The 23,818-nt window shown below is 36.3% G+C and overlaps 1 protein-coding gene across 5 annotated transcripts in view; it reads left to right on the top strand.

Annotated features, from left to right (window-relative positions):
* The window catches only part of PIAS2 (protein inhibitor of activated STAT 2), a 70,068-nt gene that overhangs the window by 11,333 nt on the left and 34,917 nt on the right, over positions 1–23,818 (top strand). For 4 of the 5 annotated variants that reach the window (XM_037033827.1, XM_037033849.1, XM_037033835.1 and 1 more), the window contains exons 2-4: positions 15,601–16,075; positions 21,459–21,543; positions 23,704–23,754. In XM_037033827.1, the coding sequence (XP_036889722.1) occupies positions 15,601–16,075; positions 21,459–21,543; positions 23,704–23,754 (611 nt within the window). Of the gene's footprint in view, positions 1–4,388; positions 4,411–15,600; positions 16,076–21,458; positions 21,544–23,703; positions 23,755–23,818 lie in introns of those variants that run through there. The other variant, XM_037033843.1, reaches the window with a different exon arrangement.

Here is a 23,818-nt window from a genome sequence, read left to right as displayed (position 1 = left end):
TTTTGGTCTTCAGGCTGACTCTCCAACCACCTGAGCTTCGTTGGCCGGGACTTTATATTTTTTAATTTTTATTTATTAATTTTAGAGCGGGGAGAAGAGAGAGAAACAGAGACAGAGACATCGATTTGTTATGTCACTTATTTATGCATTCCTTATTTGATTCCTGTATGTGCCCTGACCGGGGATAGAATCCATAACCTTGGGGTATTGGAATGATGCTGTAACAGACCGAACTGCCTGGCCAAGGCTGGACACATATTTTTAATTCTCCTGGGTAGTTATCTAGGAGTGGTATTCTGGGTCATGTGGTAGCTTTTTAAAAATAAGACATTTTTTAAAGATTTTTAATTATTTATCTTTAGAGGGGAAGGGAAGGAGAAGGGGAGAGAAATATCAATGTACGGTTGCCTCTCATGCATCCCCTGCTGGGAACTGGCCTGCAACCCAGGCGTGTGCCCTGACTGGGAACCGAACCTCAATCCTTTGGTTCACACTCAATCCACTGAGCTACACCAGCCAGGGCTGAGAAAGGTTTTTTGTTTTGTTTTGTTTTTGCTTTGCTTACTCTGCATAGAAAAATATAAACTTAATAGATGTTCACAGCTCTCCATTTGTTTATCCATATAGGTCAGTAACAGCAAATCTTTAATATGTCACAGACTGTGTATGTATTTTTTGGTATTTGCGTGAATATTGATTTTATACTATTGAACAAGTTTTAATAACTTTGTATTCTCTTATTTCTGTTTCTCATTTTTATTTAAATGAGAGCAATCCTTGTGTAGTCAGTGCAGAAAAATCCCAAAAGTGAAAGTCCTTCCTCCCCACTAAGTCCCACTCCTGATATAAGTGTCTTTTAAACTGTTTCTGTTTTTTAAAAAAATTTAGGTTAATTCCAAAACTCAGAAATACCAACATATCTTTCTGTATTTTTCTCTTTTACCTCTAAACAGCATCTATTGCTTGACTTTCTAGTAGATATAAAATTTAGGTCATTATGTTTTTCACTTTGTTTCTAATTCTATTCTTACATTTTTGGTTCTTTTCTAGTATTGATTATTCTTACTTTTTGCAATGGTTAAATTTCTGTTTCTTAGCCTATTTTGGACAATAACTCTTCAGTTCCAAGCACTTAACACCCATATATTTTTCTTAGTTTCTCCTACCTCCACACTTCCTTCTAGTCTTAATTTTCTATTTCATTGTCAAGATTTATATCATTTATATGACAGTGTATAACTCTTCTATACTTCTCTGTGCTTCTAAAGGAGATTCTAGAAATTGAATACTAATAACCAGCCTCTGTAATATGAATATTAGTCACTGTAGAACCGAGTAGTGTGGAGCTGTAGAGGAAATTCTGTTACTAAACCTATGCTCCTTAAAAGAGAAATACAACAAACTTCTGCTTGGGTGAGGAGAGCTCATGGATATTATTTTTAAAATTTGCTATTATAATGTGTTTTCATCTGGTAGCCATTTAGTTTTTCTTGAAGATAGACTTTCTGGAGCTCCCAACTTTTCTAATTTGGGCAGCTTGCTTTCTAGATGTGCTAATACACAGCTGATTGAACGTTTCTTTCTTCCTTCTGGTCCACATTGCGTTGATTTGAGTACCAGTTTCCTTCCCGTCACTGTTCCCCATACATTTTCCTTCATTTCATTTAGCATAGCCTTCATTTTTCTTATATGGTCTAATTTGCAACCATATTCAACCAGTTCTGTGAACATCCTGATTCCCAGTGTTTTGAACTGTGCATTTGATAGGTTGGCTATCTCTTCATCACTTAGTTGTATTTTTTCTGGAGCTTTGATTTGTTCTTTCATTTGGGCCATTTTGGGGGGGGCCACCTGTTACATAGTGAGGGGTGGAGCCTTAGGTGTTCAACAGGGTGGGGCAACTGATGTCCCTGTGTTGTGGTGCTGTATGTGGGGGAGGGGTCTGAGAGGGAACAAGGGTGCTTGCTTCACTCTGATAGTTTTCAGTCACTTCCCCCACTACCCACAAGCAAATTGGGTCCTTCTGTTGTGGATTCCCATGTGGGTGGGCCTGTGCATGTTCTAGGACCATGTGGGTCTCTCCAACAAACTCTCTTGTGAGGCTGGGCGTATCTCCCTCCTGGAGAGGTCTGTCTCCCTCCCCAGCTGTTCCTCCCGGTTTATCTGTGTGCAGATGTGGGACTGCCCACTCCACCAGCCGCTGCCTTGTCGAGTCTTCTCTCCCTGGCTGCCCATCTCCACCCCTCCTCCTGGTTTGGATGAACCAGTCTGGTCTTCTTTAACTCCTTGGTTGTCGGACTTTCATACAGTTTGATTTTCTGTCAGTTCTGGTTATTTATTTTTTTTATTGTTGTTGTCCTTCCTTTGGTTGTGCTAGGAAGCACAGTGTGTCTACCTAGCCTCCATCTTGGCTGGAAGTCTCCCATGTCTTTTTTTTTTTAATTCCATTTTTATTTTACTGGAATATAATCATGAATATTGTTTTAGGAAGGGTATGCTGGTGATAAACTTTGTAATTTTTTGACTGTTTGAAAATGGATTGCCTTTGTTCCTGATTGAAAGTTTAGATACAGAATTTTAACTTGGTAATACAGTTTTTTCCTCTGAACTTTGAAAGCTCTGCTCTTTCTGTTTAAAGCACTCAGTGTTGCTAATAGAGGTCCATTGCAAATCTGGTAGTTATCCTTTTGTAGTAACCTCTTTTACTTTCTTTATGGTGATCACTCTTTACCTTTGATCTGTTAAATGTGTTTAGTTGTAGGCTTTTTCATTCCTTCTTGTGGGTTCTTTTTCAGTTCTAAGACTCTTCAGGTCTAAGAAATTATCTTCTGTGATTATCTTCTATAATTATAATTATCTTCTATAATTATCTTCTGTGATAATTTCTTCCCTCCTTTTCTGTTTTCTCTCAAACTCTTGACGAGTAAATGTTGGACTCCCCCAAATTGAGGCTTTATTTGTTTATCACACTCTGGAAGAATTCCTTGACTTTGTCTTTGAACTTTTCTATAGAGATTATTTCAGTAAATAAGTTTTTAATTTGTAAGAGCTTTATCCCCCCTCTGTTCCCCCCATTCCTTACTTTCTTTCTGAATATCATGCATGTTGTAGTTTTTTCATTCCCTTCTGCTAGCAAAATAATCGAGTTGCAGCTGCTCCATGTCCTTTCTTTTCTACTCTTAATTTTAGACATTTTGGTGAATATTTACTAGTTTTAATTTGTATTCCCATATTGCCCTAATAAGCAATGATATTAAACCCTTTTTGGGGGGCGGACAGGGTTGGGAATATAAGACAGAAAGCTGTACTTGAACAAGAATTGAATAAAAAATTATTTAAAAAAATAAATAAACCCCTTTTAATATACTTATTAGCCATTTGGATAGCTTTTGTGATGTGACTTGCCAAGTTTTTTGCCCATTTTTATATTGGGCCATCTGTCTTTTTCATACTTATTTGTATGAGTTCATTATATATCCCAGATACCAATTCTTACAGGTTATATTTTGCAAGTAACTTCTCATTTCCCCAGACCTGTAAGCCTATTCAGAGTTCTGCTTGACTTCTCAACCTATCTATTGCCCTTTTCCCATTGTAAAATATCTCCAGGAGAAAGGCATCCAGTGTTCTAGGCTTCCCTTCTTTCTACAATTCTTGGCCTCTCGGGTCCTTGCTGCCTTTCTAGTACTCCATGCCTTCAAACAGATGTGTTTTATATTCAGTTGTATAAGCCGACAAGGCAGTGGCTTAGTTGTTCACGGGGAGGATTGGTTTGAAATAGTCCAGCCAGCCATTAGGAGATAGGGAAGTAGGTCAAATCCTCCTGTATTGTAGTTCTTCAAGGAACTTCTTGTCTGTTAGCTTCTCCATATAATTTTAAAGTCATCTTTTGAAGTTATGTAGACATACACACACAGCCTGTTGGGATTTTGAAGGGAAATGCATTGGAGAACATTAATTTTTTGTTACTTTTTAAAATTTATTTAGGTCTCTTAATGTCTCCATAAAATTTTATAATTTTCTTCAACTATTGCAGATATTTCATTAGATTTATTTGTAGATGTACCGTATGTTTGTATCAAATCATAAATGATATTGTTAGATAATTATATTTTCTGTCTTGTTGGTCTATAGAAGTAAAATTTAATTTTGTGTAACAGTCCTGCTATACTCCTAATTATGATAAATTTACTGTAGAATTCTTTTGGATTTTCTGTGTTGACAGACCTATCTGTGAATAATGACCTCTTTGTTTCCTCCTTTCCAATTCTTATGCTTTTTCTTTCTTTCTTTTTTTTTTCTTGTCTTAATGTGCTGGCTAGGATCTCCAGTACAATGTTGAATAGAAGCGGTGATGGGGCATCCTGATCTTGTTCCTGATTTTAAAGGAAATGCTTTCAAAGTTTCACAGTTAAGTATGATGCTTGCTGTAGGCTTATTGTAGATAATCTTTTCAGGTTAAGGACATTCCTTTCTATTACTTGTTTGCTAATTTTAAAAAATGGATTTTGAATTTTATCAGAAGCCTTTTCTGCATCTTTTGAGAGGATCATGTTTTTACTCTGTAACCCTTAATGTTTTTCTTCTTTTAACTGTAATCTTTTGTGAATTGTTAATATGGTGAAATACATTGATTGATTGATTTCCTAATATTTAAATCAGCCTTATGTTTCAAGTATAAAGTCAACCCTGATCTCTTTTTTTATTAGACTCAGTTTGAAGATAATTCAGGATTTCTGTCTCTAATAATGTGTAATAACTGACTTACAATTTAAAATATATATACTTTTCCTCTTCTACAGGAGTTGATGTTAGATTAGAATGATCTGTTTAAGTGTTTGGTGTAACTCCCTTGTAAAATTGTTACTTGTGTTTTCTTTGTGGGACACTTCTTAACCATTGTTTCAATTGCTTTGGTTGTAGGATTGTTCCTATTTTCAGTTTTCAAAGTGGTTTTAGTGGTTACATTTTTATAGAAAATTTTCCATTTCATCTGTGTTCTTGAATTTATGGCATTAATTTGTTAATCGCCAATTTTGTAGTAACTGTAATTAATGTCCCTTTTATCTTTTTAAAAAAGCCTTCTTTTCCTTGATCAGTGTTTTTAAGCTAAAAGCTTGACAATGTTTAAACACCTCAAAGAAGCACATTTTTATCTTACATGCTCTTAAATGTATTTTTCCCTGTTTTATTAGTTTCTGCTCATGTTTTTCCTTGTACTTCCTTTGGGTTTATTTCTGTTCGTTTTTCTGATTTCTTGAATTGGACACCTTGCTTATTTTCCAAATTTTAACATAGGCATTTAAGACCAGGGGTTTCCGTGTATTGCTTTTCCTGCATCACACAGGTTTTTATGTGCATCATTTTCACTTGTGATTACTTTTCTCCTTTCTTCTGTGAATTCTTTATCATTTACTTAAAAGTTTTATGTTCCAACATAGAGGAGTTTCTTTAGTTTTTGATGTGTAATTGTGTTGTGGTGAGGCAGCATGATCTGTGTATCAGTCCTTCGGATCGTACTGAATCTGTGTTGTCAGTTTGATAATTTTTGTTTGTACTTGAAGAGATTGTGTACCTTCTAAGTGTTGGTGTGAAAATTTATATATATCCAGTGGTTAGGGTTGTTAAATCTTTTGTTGAGTCATATATATCTTTATGTTTTTAGAGAGCAGAGTATTAATCTTTTTTTTTTAATTTAGATTTTATTTATTTATTTTTAGGGAGAGGAGAAAGTGTGAAAGAGAGGGAGAGAAACATGATGTGTGAGAGAAACAGCAGTCAGTTGCCTCTCTCATGCCCCCAGCTGAGGACCTGGCCCACAACCCAGGCATATGCCCTGACTGGGAATTGAACCAGCTACCTTTCAGGCCACAGGCCAGCACGCAATCCACACCAGCCAGGGCTGAGAGCAGAGTATGTTAATCTTTTACTAGAGTGGTTTTTTCTGTGTAGTTCTGTCCATTTTTTTTCTTCTTATTTTTACTGTTTTAGGAAGTTTTTATTCACTCTCCAAGAAGGGAGAGGGGGGCATGGTGTGGAGAGATAAACCAGACCAATTTTTAAAGTATACTTTAAATTGTTACTAGTACATGAATGTTTAACTTTATTTTATTTTCCTGTAGAATTGATAAACTTTTACTCTGCGTAGTGTCTCTTTATATCTAGGCATGCTTTTTATATTAAATACTACTGTTTGGTATTACTATACCTATACTAGTTTGGGGGGGGCTCGGATAATTTTGGCTGATTTTTTAAATTCTCCTTCCCCTATATTTTTGTGTTCTTAATTTTAGTTTTGTCTCTTGTGAATATCATGTTTTTGAATTTAAGGAAATTAATCTGCCTAATAGTCTTTGTAATTTTAAATCAAACTTTTTATTGAAGTGCCCATTTGTTCACAGTCGTAAGAGATAATACAGAGACATCCTGTGTGCTCTTTACTCAGTTTCCCCAATGGTAACATCTTGCAAAATAGTACAGTATCACAACCAGGATGTTGACATTGACACAGTCAAGATACAGAATATTTCATCAACACAAGGACCCCTCATATACCATATTTCTTGGACTATAAGACACACCTCCCAATTTGGGAGGAATATGGGGGTATATGTCTTATAATCCAACTGTAGCTTTACCTGGCTTGCTGTGGGCGGGGACAGTAGCCTGTGTTGTTTATGTTACTAAATATTTTACCGCAGTTTTTTGCTTCAATTTTTCCCCCTATTTTCCTCTAAAATCTAGGTGCGTCTTATGGTCTGGTGCATCTCACACTCCGAAAAATACAATAGTCCTTTTTATAACCATACTCACTTCCTTCTCTCTCCTCAGTCTTGGGGACCCATTCATCTTTTCTTTATTTCCGTGATTTTTGTCTTTCCAAGAATGTTATATAAATGGAATGATGTAGTATAGCACCTTTTCGGTTAGTTTTTTTTCTTCCCACTCATAATTTTCTGGAAATTTATTCATGTTATTTATTGTATTAGTAGTTCAACTACACAGTTTATTGCTGAATAGATTTCATAGCATGGATTTGTTTAACCATTTACCTGTTAAAGGCTTCTAGGTTATGTACAGTTTTTGGTTATTACAAATACAAGTGCTATAAAGATTTGTGCATAGGTTTTTTGTGAATATAAGTTTTAATTTCTCTGGGATAAATGCCCAGGAGTACAATTACTGGATTGTACGGTTATTGTATATATAGTTTTTTAAGAGCTTGCTCAACTTTTCCACAGTGGCTATACCATTTTAAATTCCTACCAGCAATGTATGGAGTGATCCAGTTTCTCTGCATCCTCATCAGTATTTGTTGTTATCACTGTTTTTTATTTTAGCCATTTCTGGCCTGTGTCTAGTGAGGTTTTATTTTACACTTCCCTAATGGCTAATGATACCAGTGATTTTGATGTGCTTAGTTTTTCATCTGAATATCCCACTGATGAAATGTCTCTCATGTCTTTTGTCCTTTTTCTAATTTGATTTTTTTCTGTTGAATTTTGAGAGTTCTAGGTATATTGTCTACACTAGTCCTTTGTTGGATATGTGGTTTGCAAGTATTTTCTCCAACCCTGTTACTTCTTCTTTAATCTTTTTAGCAGGGTATTGCAGAGCAGAAGTTTTTAATTTTGGTGAAGTCCAGTGTAACATTTTTCCTTTTTTGGATTTTGTATTGGAGCATCAAGCCTGAGAACTCTGCCTGAAGATTTTATTCTAAAAGGTTTTTTTTTATAACTTTCTTCTAACATTTAAGTCTGTGATCTGCTTAGAGTTCATTTTTGTTTAAAATGTGAGGCTGAGGTACAGGTTCATTTTTTTTCTTGTCTGTGGATATGCAGTTACTCCAGCACCATTTATTGAAACTTTGTTTTTCTTCCATTGAGTTACTTGGTACATTTGTCAGACTATGTGGGCATGTCCATGTAGGTCTATTTCTGGCAGCTTTATTCTGTTCCATTGATCTATGTGTGTAGCTAATACCATAAACCTTTAAAAAAATTTTATTTTATTGGGGTGACACTGGTTAGTAAAATTATACAGATTTCAGGTATACAGTTTTGTAATATGTTGTCTGTCTATTGTATTGTGTGTTCACCACCCTACATCAAGTCTCCTTCCATTACCATTTATCTCCGCACCTCCCAACAAAGTCTTGATTACTGAGCTAAGTTGTGAAATGAGCTGGACTGATTCTCTGTTCATTTTCAAAATTGTTTTAGCTCTTGTTTCCATATAAATTTTAGAATCTCATCTATACCCATAAAAAGTCTTGATGGGGTTTGGATAGGAATTGTGTTAAATCTGTATGTGTTTGGAGAAGGTTGATGTTATTATCTTGTTGAGTATTCCAGTCTATGAACAATCTGTTTAGGACTTCTTTCATTAGCGTCTTGTAGTTTTAAGAATACAAGTCCTTACATGTTTTCTTATGTTTTTAAAACATAATGTGTCTTCGTTTTCTTTGGAGTGAATATAAATGATACTGTGTTTTTAACTTGTTTCTTCATATTCTTTGTTAGTGTATAGAGATGTGAGTGGTATTTGCATGTTGTTCCTGTATCCTGAGACCTTGCTGAATTCAGTTACTAGTTTTGGTTGTTTTGCAGATTCCTTGGGATCTGCAGATACAGGCAGTTTTATTTTTTCTTCCCAACCATGTGCCTTCTATTTCCTTCTTTTGTCTTTTCCCACCAGCATAGAACTTCCCGAACTATGCTGATGGAGAGTGTGAGAGTAGACATCTTTGTCTCCTTCTCAATCTTACAGGGAAGCATTTAGTGATTCACCATTAATTATCTTAGCTGTGGGTTTTTCTTTTTTCTTTCTTCTTTCTTTAGGTGGTTTCTATCAAGTTGAAGTTCTCTATTCCTATTTTTCAGAGAATTTTTACCTTGAGTGGGTGTTAACTTTGTCATGCTTTTTCTGCATTGATATGGTCATGTGATTTTCTTTTTTAGCTATTAATAAGGTATACTATGTTGATTTCAAACATTGTACCAGCTGTGCTTTCTCACATACTCTTGAAATTTTCATGTGTTTTCTCTTGAAGTTTTAATACATATATATATATATACATATGTAAGTCTATCTTTTTCTTTCTCTTCTGTAGCCTACTTTAAACTGCTCACCACTCTGTGAGCTTATATGCATGCCAGTGTTGCCCAACATTTTTGTTTTACATTTTCCTAGTCTCACAAATTTGATGCTATTGTTTTATTTCTTAACTTTTTAGAAGATTTGATTTATTTTTAGTGAAAGGGAGGGAGAAAGAGAGGAAGAGAAACATTAATGTGTGGTTGCCAATTGGGGGACCTGGTGTGCAACCCAGGTGTGTGTGGCCTGACTGTTAATCAAACTGGCCACCCTTTGTTTCCAGGTCAGCACTCAAGCCAGGGCTGATACTATTGTTTTATACAGCAAGTGTTTCTTTAGGCTAATTACCTCCTTCCCTCCCTCAGATTTGTCATTTTATCTGCCCATCATTCTTCCTCTAGGATGCTCTCTGTTCAGCAGTCATGGGCTTTTTACTTTACCTTAATGTGTTGATGTGGTTGCCTCTCACAAGCCCTATGCTGGGGGCCCGGGCTGCAACCCAGGCATATGCCCTAGCTGGGAATCAAATCAGCGACCCTTTGGGTCAAGGCCCAACCTGTGCACTGAGCTGCACGAGCCAGGGCCCTCCTCAGGACTTTTGTACTTGCTCTGTCCTATGCCTTGGAATGCTTTTCCTCCAATATCCGTTGGGTGCTTTCCTACTCATGCTTCAGTTACTTAGTTTCCTTCTCAGCAAGACCTTTACTCTTTTAAATTGCAAATCCTATCCCCCTGTTTTCATTTCCTCCTTAGTTTTGTCCATTCTGTTCATTACCACATGCCATATTACATATTTTATTTAGTAACATGTGTTCCTTAATCCTTCTTTCTAGTCTTCCTGATATCTGACAAGTATGAGGTATATCTTTTTTTGTCATTGGGTTCTTTATCTGTTTTGTATATTAATCCCTTATCAGATAAATGATTTGCAAATATTTTCTCTCAGTAGGTTGGCTTTCATTTTGTTGATAGTTTCCTTTGCTCTACAAAAGCTTTATTGTTTGGTTTAGTCTTGCTTGGATTTATTTGGCTTTTGTTGCTTTTGGTGTCAGATTAAAAAAATCATCTCCAAGACCTATATTATTGAGGTTATCACTGCCTGTGTTTTCTTCTAGGAGTTTTATGGTTTCAGGTCTTACATTCAAGTCTTTAATCCACATTGAGTTAATTTTTGTGTATGGTGTTAGAGGGTGTTTCAGTTTCATTATTATGAGTGTGGCTCCAGTTTTCCCAGCACCATTTATTCAAGGACTGTCCTTTTCCCATTGTGTGACTTGCTCCTTTGTGGTAAATTAATTGACCATATATGTGTGGGTTTATTTTTGGACTATAGTCTCTTTCACTTACCTGTCTGTTTTTGTGTCAATATATTACTGTTTTGCTTATTATATAGATTTGTAAACTAGTTTGAAATCAGGGAGTATGAGGCCTCCAGTTTTGTTCTTTGATCTCAAGATTGCTTTGGCTATTTGGGGTCACCACAGATGATTTAAGGGAATCCTGTATATTGTATAATTTTATGTATAAATATTCAGTATATGACTGCAAAAACATAATCCTAGTCAAGTTATTTATTAAATTTGTTAAACTAGTTTTACTTTCCTAGAATAAACTATACTTGGGTACATTGAGGGCTTTTGTGTCAACAGGAAATGTTGATATGTTACCAAAAAAAAAAACCCCACTCTATGGTTCCTGTTAGGAAATGAGAAAGGCCAGACCCCCTGTTTCATCAGGATTTGCTTCAAGTGTTGGCTGGCTGAGTGGACTCCCTGCTGAAATCTGAGAAGCCGAAATTTGCCTGTTTGAAAAATACTGTTTTGTGTTCAAGAGACTTTTCCATGTTTGTCTTCTAATATGTATTCAACTTTCTGACTTTTATTCTGTTGAACAATTTAAGTAACAGAAATCCATTTTTTCCTTCAAGTCTTAGAGTTTGTTGATTAAGCTGTCTTGCCTGGGAAGGTGCTTTTGCAAGTGAGGGGGCAAAAATAATTAATATACCTCTCAAATCAGATTGAGTAACATGTTTTTCTAGGAAATAATTTATCTCTAAGTTGTTATAGTTGCATGTGCTATTTTCTGTTTAAGGAAATTTGGTTAGTATTTGTGGTCTTTATATTCCTTTTCTTATTCTCAAGACTGTTTTTCCACCCTTTGGGGGGCCAGACTTTACAGACTTTCATGGGTTTTGCTTTCTGATTCATGTTTTATTTCTAGTTCTTCACTCTTTCTGAGGGTGTGCGTTTATTTTGTTGTTACCGTTAGTGTTGTGTATCTGTGAGCGGGGCGGGCTGACTTCAGGGACTGGAGCACCTGTGGGTTGTGGTATACGTGGGGGTGGAGGCATCAAGAAACCAATCCTCTGCAGATAACAAGGGACCACCTTATGTTTTCTGCTTTTTGAACTCACTGAATTTACTTTAAAACTTGTATAATAATAAAAGCATTTAGGGAGATGCTCTCCTAAGCTTTGGCTTATTTTATAGATTTTGAAATGTAGTATTCCCTATTGTTTCTCTTAATATTTGACTTTCAATTTTGATTTCTTTAGCTGAGGAGTAATGTTAATCAGTGTCTTGTAAGAAAGAGAACCACATAAGGTCTCAAGTAAAAGGTGATTCAACTATAGGGAATATGTGGTTTTACCAGAATGCAGGGGCCAGGAACTGGGGACTGCTCAGACCTCTGGAAATGGGTAGTGATTAGATATTGGAGAATATTTCTAAATTTTGCATAGTTTCTCATATGGTATCAGCTTGATCATTTCTTGTTATTACATACCTGATGGTTTTTCTTTAGCCATCCCTGCTTATAAATGAAAATGTAAAAAGTTTTGATGTTGCATTTGGGATAGGCAATAGTAATGTGGTTTAGCAGTTTCCCTCAGTATTTACTCTCCCGTAAATATTATAAGTATATAATGTTATAAAATATTATAAATATTAATGTTCCATATTATAAGTGGTAGTAGATGGAGGATCTACAGAGTTTGTGTTGATCTTTACCATGACTTCCAACCTACGGAGCTGCCTCAAATTCTGTGCTGTTTTTAACCATTTCCATCTCATGTTTAAGAGTTGAAGAGCAGTGTCTGGAAAATATTTTTATTTGTGATGATTACTTGTAACTGTCATGTTTACTTGTTTGATGAGTTGTCTTCTAAATGTAGCACCTTCAAATTTCCTTCATGCCTGTACATAACATTCCAATTATATAATGCCCCACCCTTCAAATTTTTTGTAATTTTGTGTTAAGTTTGATAAGTAAAATTAAAGTCCTAGTCTTAATTTACATTGGCTTTTCTTTAGAAATCCAGATTATTAATATTTTTTAGAACTCAGATACCAACATATTTTTCTGTAGCTCATAAAATTTCCTTAAAGTCGTTTGGCAAGCAGTTACTGAGATACTTCCCTGTGCAGAGCATATAGCAATCCTAACTGAGGATTAGAGGCAGCCTTTGGGAGGCTCAGGATGGTTTGGATAAAATCCACTTAAAAAAATTGGGGAACAAGAGCTGAAATTAATTCTTGCTAGTATTCCTAGCAGGCTCACTGCACCTGGTGACAGCTGAGTCAAAAAATTAAAATAAGCATGACTTAAGGAAGAAATGAGGCCCTGGCTTGCGTAGCTCAGTGGATTGAGCGCAGGCCTGCGAACCACATGATCGCGGTTCGATTCCCAGTCAGGGTACATGCCTGGGTTGCAGGCCAGTTCCCAGCAGGGGACACACGAGAGGCAACCCTACATTGATATTTCTCTCTCTTTCCTTCCCTTCCCCTCTAAAGATAAATAAATAAATTATTTTTTAAAAAAGGAAGAAATGAGTTCCAATGAGGTTTGCCCAGAAATATGTTCATAGATTTCTACTTAGTAAGCTCCTTGGGGACTATCTTAATAGTAAATTCTAAGTAAAGGACAATTTTTGTTTTTGTTTGTTCTTAAATAGAAATGGATGGCCAGAGGGATGAAGTAAGTTTTCCCAAGTTGTATGAAATGGCTTTCCCAAGTAGTCCTGAGTCTTGATGCTGGGACTTGATGTACATACAACTACCGATGGCTGCTGTGAAGTTTTCCACGGGACCCCATCAACTCTCGAAACTCCCGCCTTTGGGAGGGCTGGCAGTGCTTTCTCTTTCGGAGCATTTGGACACTGTCCCATCTACTTTTGTTTCCTTTGCCCCTCCCCAAACTAGGGAATTGCTTTTTTGAACAGAATCTTTGGATTCCGTATTTATAGTTCAAAAGAGCTTTTATATCTTTCTTCCCTTTTGTTTGTATATTTACAATAGCTAATAGAGCTATTTGCATTAACATTCTTCATCAGATAAATTTATCATTGGAAATAAGTGAAATGAGACCTCCCAGAAATAGGTTTTTTGGAGCCAAGCTTAGAGTGACTTTGTGTTGCTTCTGTCATTTCTGTGAGACAGGTTTTCTTAAAATGAATATCTGAAAATAATTGGAACAAGGGAAGCAAAGTAGTGAATTCCAAGTTAGTTTGATTTCTTTAGAAGGAATCACAGATACCTGGTTTCTGTATGACTGCCCTTGTTGGTGGTAATGTCTTCCATGACTTAATGTTTCTTATATGCACTGTAATATGAGCAGACTTCAGTTGAAAAATATATTAGGATTGAGGACTTTTGGGAGGATGCATTGCATTTCTTGCTTGGGAAGACACTTCTGAAAAGCTATTATAGTCCTTGTTATGTAACCTTGTGTAAACTGTTGCAGGTGTGTCATGAGATAGGCCAAGAATTTTCTTGTTTTCCATCTTTTTAAAAAAATCTTGTCCATAACATAGGGGTAAGGTAAAATCATCTTTAACACATGGAGGAAATGAAATGAGTTAAATTGTAATGACTATGGTATTATGACATATATTGCTATGTGAGAATGATTTAGAGCTATACCATCCCGTGTAGTAGCTACTAGCCGAATGTGGCTCTTAAGCACTTGAAATGTTGTTAGTCCAAAGTAAGATGTGCTCCGAGTATAAAATATACACTGGATATTGCAAAGTTAGTATGGGGGAAAAAATCTCATTGACACTTTTTAAAAATCTGATTTTTTAAAACCCTAAATATTGATTACATGTTTAAGTAGTACTTTTGATATACTGTATTGGGTTAAATAAAGCATGTTATCAAAATTAAATTGTTTTATTTTAATGTGACTACTAGAAAACTTAGAATTATGTATGTGGTTCCTACTTTTGTTAGACTGTGCTGATCAAGTGTTTAAAGAAGGGTTGCTAGGATTACAACTTAATAATTCTTTTACCTGTACAATATGAAATACAGAGACTACAAAGTAGAATTACAGGTTTGCTACAGCTTTTATATGCAGCTATAGTTGATATATTTAAATTTGTTTGCAGTTCAGAAAACTAGCAGCTATTCCTGACAACTGTTTAAAAGTCAAGAAGAGTTTTAAACAATTGCTTCTGGGCTGTCAATGAAACTTAAAAGTACACACAGAGGAATTATGTGTTACAAATCATTGCCAGCACTAGGTATTGCACCTGCACATACCTGCCAGGTTGAGGAGTCCCAGGTAGCTGTGGAGTGTGCTGCACTGAGAAGAGGCGGGGGTAGTTTTCCCTAGGGTCAATTTCTAAAAGGGCGTTTGGTCAGCTCTTCTTTCTGGCTAGATGGTACACATGTGTACAAGTAAATCTGACCCACATGTGGGTTACTTCTGTGTTCAGGATTGATTGAAAATCACCAAGTAGGTGGATTTATGAAACAGTGAGTGGCTAAAAGAATATACCGAGCTTTGTTGAATAAGTAAATGGAAGATCTGAAGCAGGAACTGCCTGTTACTTTCGTTTTGCACTCAAGAACAAATCAATAGAGAGTGACTTGGAAAGAATCTTGTCCTTTGAGATTTATGATGACTCATTTCTTTGCTCTTTAAAGGTCTTTTCCTCATTGGACACTTAACTGAGAAGTTCAATTGTTCTAGAAGTTTGACTGCTAAATAAGGTGTATAGATTTTCAGCTTTAATCTTAACAAGTACTATTTTCTTACATTGTTCCTTCATATTTGAGTTGGTAAAAATTCATTGGATTTTGAATCACAAATTCATCTGATTGTTTTAGATTTAATGCTTAGCATCAGAAATTATGCATATAGTGTAAAAATCTAATTGGTCAGTTGATAATGTACATTTGTAGGGCTTAGTTTTAACAGAACATTTTCATTGGTTATAAATTTCATAGTCATAAAGCATATACATAGTGTTTTCACTTGAGCATAAAAGAAACCAATAGATTACCAAAATTGAGTACATCAAAACATTATTAATATAACTTGAAAGTTAATTGGTGGGGTGGGGCTAGAAGCATAAACAGGGACAATTCTAACTCTGGAAATACTGGTTACTAGCTCATGCCAATTGATTGAATGCTGAAAAAATAAGATTTCATAGTATATTTTAAATATGGTTTTTATATACTTGTAGGTGACTGTTTACTTTTCTCTCTCTCTTTTTAGAATATGGTTTCTAGTTTTAGGGTTTCTGAACTACAAGTGTTACTGGGCTTTGCTGGGCGGAATAAAAGTGGCCGTAAGCATGACCTCCTGATGAGGGCGTTGCATTTACTGAAGAGCGGCTGTAGCCCCGCGGTTCAGATTAAAATCCGGGAGTTGTATCGACGCCGGTACCCACGGACTCTCGAAGGACTTACTGATTTATCTGCAATCAAATCGTCGGTTTTCAGTTTGGATGGTAGCTCATCACCTGTAGAACCTGACTTGCCTGTGGCTGGAATCCACACGTTGCCTTCCACTTCAGTTACACCTCATTCACCGTCCTCTCCTGTAGGTTCTGTGTTGCTTCAAGACACTAAACCCACGTTTGAGATGCAGCAGCCATCTCCCCCAATTCCTCCTGTCCATCCTGACGTGCAGTTAAAAAACTTGCCCTTTTATGATGTTCTTGATGTTCTCATCAAGCCCACGAGTTTAGGTAAGTGTTAGACAAATCCGTTTCTTCCGGACAACGAATAAAGCAAGAGGCCTTCAACTACTAATGATTTGTTGCTCAGAAAGTTTAATAAATCTTATCATATTAATTAAAGTTGATACATGTGTCTTTAACACCTTTTTACCTAGGTTGATGACTTCTGTATATAACTGTAATTTCTTACTGCTTCATGAAATTATATACAGAGGTATTTGGATTTATTGATGAAATAAATTGTTTGAAAAGTGGTATTTCATAGTTAATCTGGGAGATTATTTTCTTTCCCATCCTTTGTGTAACATTATACTGCAGTACATCTTGGTTGTGCCAGAAGGAAATTTCAAGGGGGAGAGCTGGTTAATGAGGGGTCAGTATGGCTGGTTTGGTTGGCAGGCCAAGGAGGCTATGCCTTTTCCGGGCCCTTTCTCCTTGCTTTGTTTTTGTTTAACAATACTGAGATAGGCAGACAGAGCAATGCATTATATCTCTTCATTACATTCATTCTGAAATAAGAATTCTTTGTTTATTCATATTTTATTATTTGTGTAAAGTCCTATGAGTAGAATTACTGCATCAAAGAGTAAGAACACTTTACTCTTAATAATATATCAATTGCTAAATTAGTTTCCAGAAGAGCTGTGCTAGTTTAAGTTACATGAAGTGAAGAATGTTTCTCAATGCACTTTATGTCCTTCCTCTATTAAGTGTTATTAAAAACAAATCTTTGTGATTTTGATGGATAAAGAAGACTGTCTCTTTTAGATTTTTTATTTCCAAAATTAGTAGGAGCAAACACTTTAAATGTTTATTACTCAGTTGCCTTTTTAAAAAGATTTTATTTTTGCCCTGGCTGGGTGTAGCTCAGTGGATTGAGCGGGGGGGCCTGTGAACCAAAGGATCACGATTTGATTCCCAGTCAGGACATATGCCTGGATTGCAGGCCAGTTCTCGGCAGGGGGCGCACAAGAGGCAACATTGACATTTCTCTCCCTCTCTCCTTCCCTTCCCATCTAAAGATAAATAAATAAAATCTTTAAAAATTTTTTATTTTCACCTTTAACCCTTTTTTTATATACAGCTTCATTTATTTAGTTGAAATGTTTCTATAATTAATTTTATTTTTCCCTTTGTCATGGTTTTAGGTTTTTACCGGTGTACAATATTATGGCTTATACACATGTTTTCTTAGCAATTAATTGCAAATTTCTTTCTTTTTTTTAAAAAAGATTTTCTTTATGTTTAGAGTGAGAGGCAGTGATAGAGAGAGGGAGAGACACATTGATGTGTGAGAGACATCAGTCAGTTGCCTCTCTCACGCCCACATCTGGGAACCTGGCCCACAACCAAGGCCTGTGCCCTGACAGGGAACTGAACTAGCGACCTTTCAGTTCGCAGCTGGCACTCAATCCACTGAGCCTCACCAGCCAGGTTGCAAATTTATTTTTTGTGTATTTTGAGAAACATTTAGACTAGTGATATATGCTCGGCTGACCTTGCCTCGTGGGACTCCTCTGGAGTGCAGTCAAGGTGAGGACTGAGAAGATGAGGGCCTGTGGGATCTGGTCGCAGTGGAAGGTATTTCAGAAGCAGGGTCAGATGCCTGGAGAAATGCCTGGGGACAGAGGGTGGAGCAGTGTGTCTCTCCGCACCAGGCGGTCAACTCGGAAGTTTCCTGCTTTTCTTTCCTTACTTTCCTGCTTTGTTCAGAAATAGAAATATTCTTGCTTTTCTGTATTGATGATTCTTCATAGAGTTTCTCTTTCATTAACTTCAATAAAATGAAAGAAAAGTAGTAGGCTTTTTATAAGTTTTTAAAGTAAAACGTTTGTATCTCATTTGGCTTATGTAAAATAATGCCAGATGTATATATAACCTCAGGCCTTACAATTATCCCTGAGCTAAAAATTGTATTTTCCAGGAGTCCTGCCTTATCATTTTTATAAACATTGCAAACTGATTCTTGTTTAAAACAAGGCTTAACCATTTCATTATTCTGTCTTCAACACTAATGAGAAAAAAACCTCTTAATATACTTACTTTTATTATGTCTGATTGATCTTAGAAATGCTCTTTTAGACTTTGAGGTAGAAAGTTAAAAAATCAGCATAGGTACCATGTAGTCTGCCAAATAAAAGTTGAAAAAATTTAATACTTTCCAGTAAATAACTTTAGTTGAAATTTTTTAGTGTCACATGCCTAAGGCAATATAATATGACATGGTTTTATGATGTTGAAAATACTTATAAAAATTCTGACTGGTATGTCTCAGTTGGTTTGGATGTCATCCTGCAGAGCGAAAGGTCGTGGGTTCAATTCCTGGTCAGGGCACATGCCTGGGTTGCAGGTTCAGTCATCTGTCGACATGCATACAAGGGGCAACTAAATTGATGTTTCTCTCACACAATTGATGTTTCTTTTCTTCTTTTTCTCTCTCCCTTCCCCTCCTCTAAAAATAAATAAATAAATATGTCTTTTTAATTTTGGGAATTTTTATTTATGTGGATACTCCTCTGAAGAAACCTGTTTACATTTGGGAGCTGAGAAACAACAATCTTCAGGAGTCAAAAGAGATATCAAATCCAAATTTCAAAGGATGTATTTTTGACAATTGCAAGCCAGTTTTTTATTTATATGCAGTTGATTAGATGATTTCTAAGCCATCAACATACTATTGAGTAGGAATTGACAAAATGGGAGAGACTGGAAGAGCCATGGTAGAAAAAACAGAGTTAAAAAATGTCATTCCTGAATATCTTAGGGTATTGAAACCAAAAGCCCTGTAGTAGTGAAAAAATTGCTGTTACAGCATGACACGTGGATTGATGCTAACCACTCCCCTAGACCCCCCAAAAGAACAAAAAACCCAACCATGGTGAGTATATGCAGTTTAAGAAGATACATTACTATATATTTTGCAGTTTGAAATTATTTTTATTCAAAATGATCGAAATAAAAATATTTTAGCATTTAAAATGATAGACCAGCCCTGGCTGGTATGGCTCAGTGGATTGAATGCCAACCTGTGAACCAGAGAGTCGCCAGTTCATTCACATTCGGGGCGTATGCCTGGGTTGTATGCCCCAGGCCAGGTCCCCATTTGGGAGTGTGTGAGAGGCAACCACACATTGATGTTTCTCTCCCTCTCTCCCTCCCTCCCTCTAAAAATTAATGAATAAAATCTTTAAAAAAATTAAAATGTCAGACTGGCATCTAGAAAATCTGAGTATACACAACACTAAATGAGGTTCTCAATACCTATGATTATACTGTAATAAATGGAGAATCCCTAATCTAAAAACTAACCCAAATCTCTTTTCTCTTAAATAGCTGTTCTGATGTGCTCTCATAGGCAGTCTATTCTCAGTTTTTTTCTAAAATATATTTTATTGATGATGCTTTTATAGTTGTCCCATTTTCCTCCCTTTATTCCCTTCTGCCCTGCACACCCCCTCCCACCCACATTCCTTCCTTTAGTTCATGTCCATAGGTCATACATATAAATTCTTTGGCATCTATATTTTCTGTGCTACTCTTAACCCCCTCCTCTGCCATCTATTTTCTACCTACCATTTATGCTACTTATTCTCTGTAACCGCCACCGCCCCCGCCCCTGCCGCTCCTCTCACACCCGTTGATAACCCTCCATGTGATCTCCGTTTCTGTGGTTCTGTTCCTGTTGTAGTTGTTTGCTTAGTTTGTTTTTGTTTTTGTTTTATTTAGGTTTAGTTGTTAATAGCTGTGGGTTCGTTGTCATTTTGCTGTTCATATTTTTTATCTTCTTTTCCTTAGATCCTTTAACATTTCATATAATAAGGGCTGGGTGATGTTGAACTCCTTTAACTTGACCTTAACTAACTTGCTAGGTCCCCCAGCTGCTGCCTTGCTGTGAGTCTCCTCTGCCCCTCCTGCCTGTCTGAGCCCCTCCTGCTCCTCCTCCTGGTCTGGATGAATGTGTCTTCTTTAACTTTTTGGTTGTTGGACTTCCATACAGTTTGATTTTCTGTCAGTTCTGGTGGTTTTTGTTTTTAAATTTGTTGTTCTTCTTTTGGTTGTCTAAGGAGGCACAGTGTGTCTACTTACGCCTCCATCTTGGCCAGAAGAAAATCTTATAATGTTTTAAGTGAGTTTACAATTTTGTGTTGGGCTGCATTCACAGTCATCCAAGGCTGCGTGTAGCCTGCGGGCCATTGGTTGGACAAGCCTGCAGGGGCATTAAGTGTTTTTTTGCAAGAGTTCTGGGTGATTGTGAAGCTCAGGCAAGTTGGATAGATAATGTATCTTTATCCTTTTTTTCTCCTGCTTTTCAGTTCCATTACTTTTGCTTTAAAGTTACAAAGTTATATTTTTAAGGAAATTATAAGAAGAAGAAAAACAGCATATTTTATCTTTACCACTTGCTTACCATTTGTGATGGTTTTCATTCCTGAAAACTTCATTCTGAATTTGGTATAATTTTTAAAATTCTCATAATTTCCTTTTACGTTTCTTGCATTGTGTGTCTGTTTTCAACAAATTGTCTTGACTTTTGTTTATATAAAAGTCCTCATTTTCACCCTGTTTTTGAAAGGTATTGAATTTTCAGTTGACAGTTTCTTACCCCTTGAAGAAGGTGACTTCTTGCTTACATAGTTTCTGATGAGTTGTCAGCCTTTATTTGTATTGTTCCCTTGTACGAATGGTTTGGTTTTTCTCTGAATGCTTTCAGGATTTTATAGTCATCATTGGTTTTCAGTAGTTTGGTTTTGATGTGACTAGTTAGTTTTCTTTGTATTTACTTTGCTTGCAGTTTGATCTGTAAAAGCTTTGTTCTCTCTCCCATCGAAGTTGTGGGGTAGTCTTCCATTATTTCTCTGTTTTTAAAGCTTTTATTTATTTTAAAATTTTATGCCCCATTTTCTCCTTCTGGAACTCCATTTGTACCTGTATTAGACTGTGGTTTCTAGCTGGAGAAACTGGGTGCTCCTACCATTAAGTAAGATTGAAAATTGAGTAGTATGTTTACATATAATCTCCAAATTCAGTTTATTAAATTTGACAGTGAAGAAGTCATTGGGGATAGGAAGTAGAAAGTGGAACCTGCACAAGAAAGGACTGAGGAGTAAATAGGAACTGCAGAAGCAGAGGGACACTGCTGCGGCTCTGCGTGTGTGTTTCATGCCCCGTAGCCGTGGTGTTTCTGACTTAGAGTTCTGTTTCGTTTTTAGGCCTTCATCATAAACAACCTCCCTCTCTCAGCTCCGTTTTTATATGTTCTAGGAGGATATAAGGCACTCTGTGACATGATTTCTAGGAGCATAATTGTACAATAAATCACCTGTGGTGGTTACAGATGGTACTGATACCCTTGGATTTGTTATCTTAATATTATCTTTTTCCCCCTTTCCAGTTCAAAGCAGTATTCAACGATTTCAAGAGAAGTTTTTCATTTTTGCTCTGACTCCTCAACAAGTTAGAGAGATATGCATATCCAGGTAAGAGGGATGTTTGGAATATACCTCTCCGTGAGTATTGGTGTGTTGGTCTGCGAAGGCTGCCGTGACAAAGGACCACAAACTGGTGGCTTAAAGAGCAGCAGTTTATTTTCTCACACTTTTGGAAGCTTGAAGACTAAGGTTAAGATGTTGGCAGATTTGCTTCTCCTGAAGCCTCTCTTACTCTTGGTGGGTCATCTGGTTAGAGTGTCATCCCAATACACCATGGTTGCGGGTTTGATCCCCAGTCAGGGCATGTACAAGAATCAACCAGTGAATACCTAGATAAGTGGAATAACAAATTGATGTTTCTCTCTCCCTTCCCTTCTTCTTTCTCTAAACTCAGTTTTAAAGAATTGTACAATGATTAGTCCAAAAAGTCCAGTATTCAAATAATATTGGGGTTCAGAAAAAAAGGAGAAAATTGAGAGGAGGAAATTACCAAAGAAGTAAAATGAATGTAGGTTCATCTAGTTCATGTTCATCAGGGGCAAGGTATTGAGTTTTTGCAAATTGGAAGTACTTCCAATCTTGGGTATAAAAATAAGCTAGCTAACAGACAAGTAAATAGAATAACTTGTATATTATAATGTATATCCCAAACCATATCATTAACCTAAGTTTTGTTATTTGGGGATTGATGCAGACTCTGGCCCACCGGAGTCTGTGTGTTGCGGATGAGGTAAACAAATTCATGTGGACTGCCCAGTCCTGTGCAGGAAAAGGGACGGCCCCGCCAGTCTCTCAAGGGGGGGGCACCTTGACCCTTGACTGGACAGGCTTTTATTGCTTCCAGTCACATTACATCAAAGAAGGTTCTCATTATTTCTAGATTTAGTTAAGTGATTACTTTCTACACATAACAAAAAAAGAAAAAGGAAGGTGCAAGTTCAAGGCAACAATAAAAATGATTGATTTGGTTATATTTTGTCCTTGGGACATATTAGCATAAACTTTATGGATTTGCTTCAGAGATACACATGAAATATCTGCAGTCTTAAATCAGGATGAGGGAGTTTTAGCAAAAGCAAGTCTCAGAACAGCCTAGGTACAACGCAGGCCTAATTCCCCATGGGAAAGCCGATCTTCACACCTGGCTCCTGTGTGCCGCCTCGCATTGATTGGTTTTCTGGATCAGTGCTGGGCTACATTTGCCACTACCATGCTGATGGGTTCCCTACAGGGGATAATCCCTTGCTTGAAATCAGCATTTATTAAGTGTTTTATTAGGTACAAAGAACTATATTATGTGATATGACCCCTTTCTACAAGTAGCTTATAGTCTTGTTAGTGAACCAGCTTATGTATATAAAATTATCATTGGCATTGCGAGGTGTCATATGAAAAGAGCCAATTGAATAAGGACGAGTGAGTGCTGATTTATAGGAGGAGATTACTTTTAACTTTGGGGGTCTGGGAAAACTTTATTAGAATGTTGGGTGGGCCTTTGAAGGAAGGAGATTATTTATACTAAGTAGATTTAAAGATAGTTTCCAAGATACATTTTTAAACCATTTTTTTTAAGTTTAAACTTTGTGGATGAATTAACTAATCAAGAAATGGATGACTAAAATTTAAATAATTAATTTTAGGTGACACTTTTAATCATGTTCTGGAGATCCTTTCACCATAATGGGAATGTATTTAATGCTACAGAACCATACATTTAAAAATGATTAACATGATAAAATTTTTAATGTATATTTAACCACCAAAATTTTGTTTAGGTAATGATAAAAGTAAGGCTATTTGCAATTCTCCCTCCAAAGAAAACAAAATAAAACACACATGCACATGTATATATAAACCCCAGCCTTTTCAGAGTTCTGATCAAATAATAAAACATCACCTTTCTAAGTAGAAGTGAAAGTTTGGTACCCATTACTGTGCTTTCAATAATTACGAACATTTTGGTAGTCTCTATGTGACCTCCTCTCCACATTTTTTCCTGCAGTATTTTAAAGCAAGTCACAGACATCGTATAATTCCACCCAGAAATACCTTAAAATGCATCTCTAATTGTTAACACAATCACACTAAAAATTAATAATTTCTTAATATAAAACAGTGTCTAGCCTATATTCAGATTTTTTTTGGCAGTTGTGTTCCTGTGAATTCTCATTGTACTTTCTTAATCCTATTTCTTTCTCTTTTCAACAGGGATTTTTTGCCAGGTGGTAGGAGAGATTATACAGTTCAAGTTCAGCTGAGGTGAGTTTGAAATTTTCTGTTGCTTTAGTAACACTTGTTAATAACTGTACATATAGTCAGGAAT

Source organism: Sturnira hondurensis, unplaced genomic scaffold (assembly GCF_014824575.4).
Source record: "Sturnira hondurensis isolate 20B ecotype Veracruz unplaced genomic scaffold, ASM1482457v3 Scaffold0001872, whole genome shotgun sequence".
Taxonomy (NCBI): domain Eukaryota; kingdom Metazoa; phylum Chordata; class Mammalia; order Chiroptera; family Phyllostomidae; genus Sturnira; species Sturnira hondurensis.
Note: the sequence above shows the minus strand (reverse complement) of the source record. Positions and strands in the feature narration are given on the sequence as shown.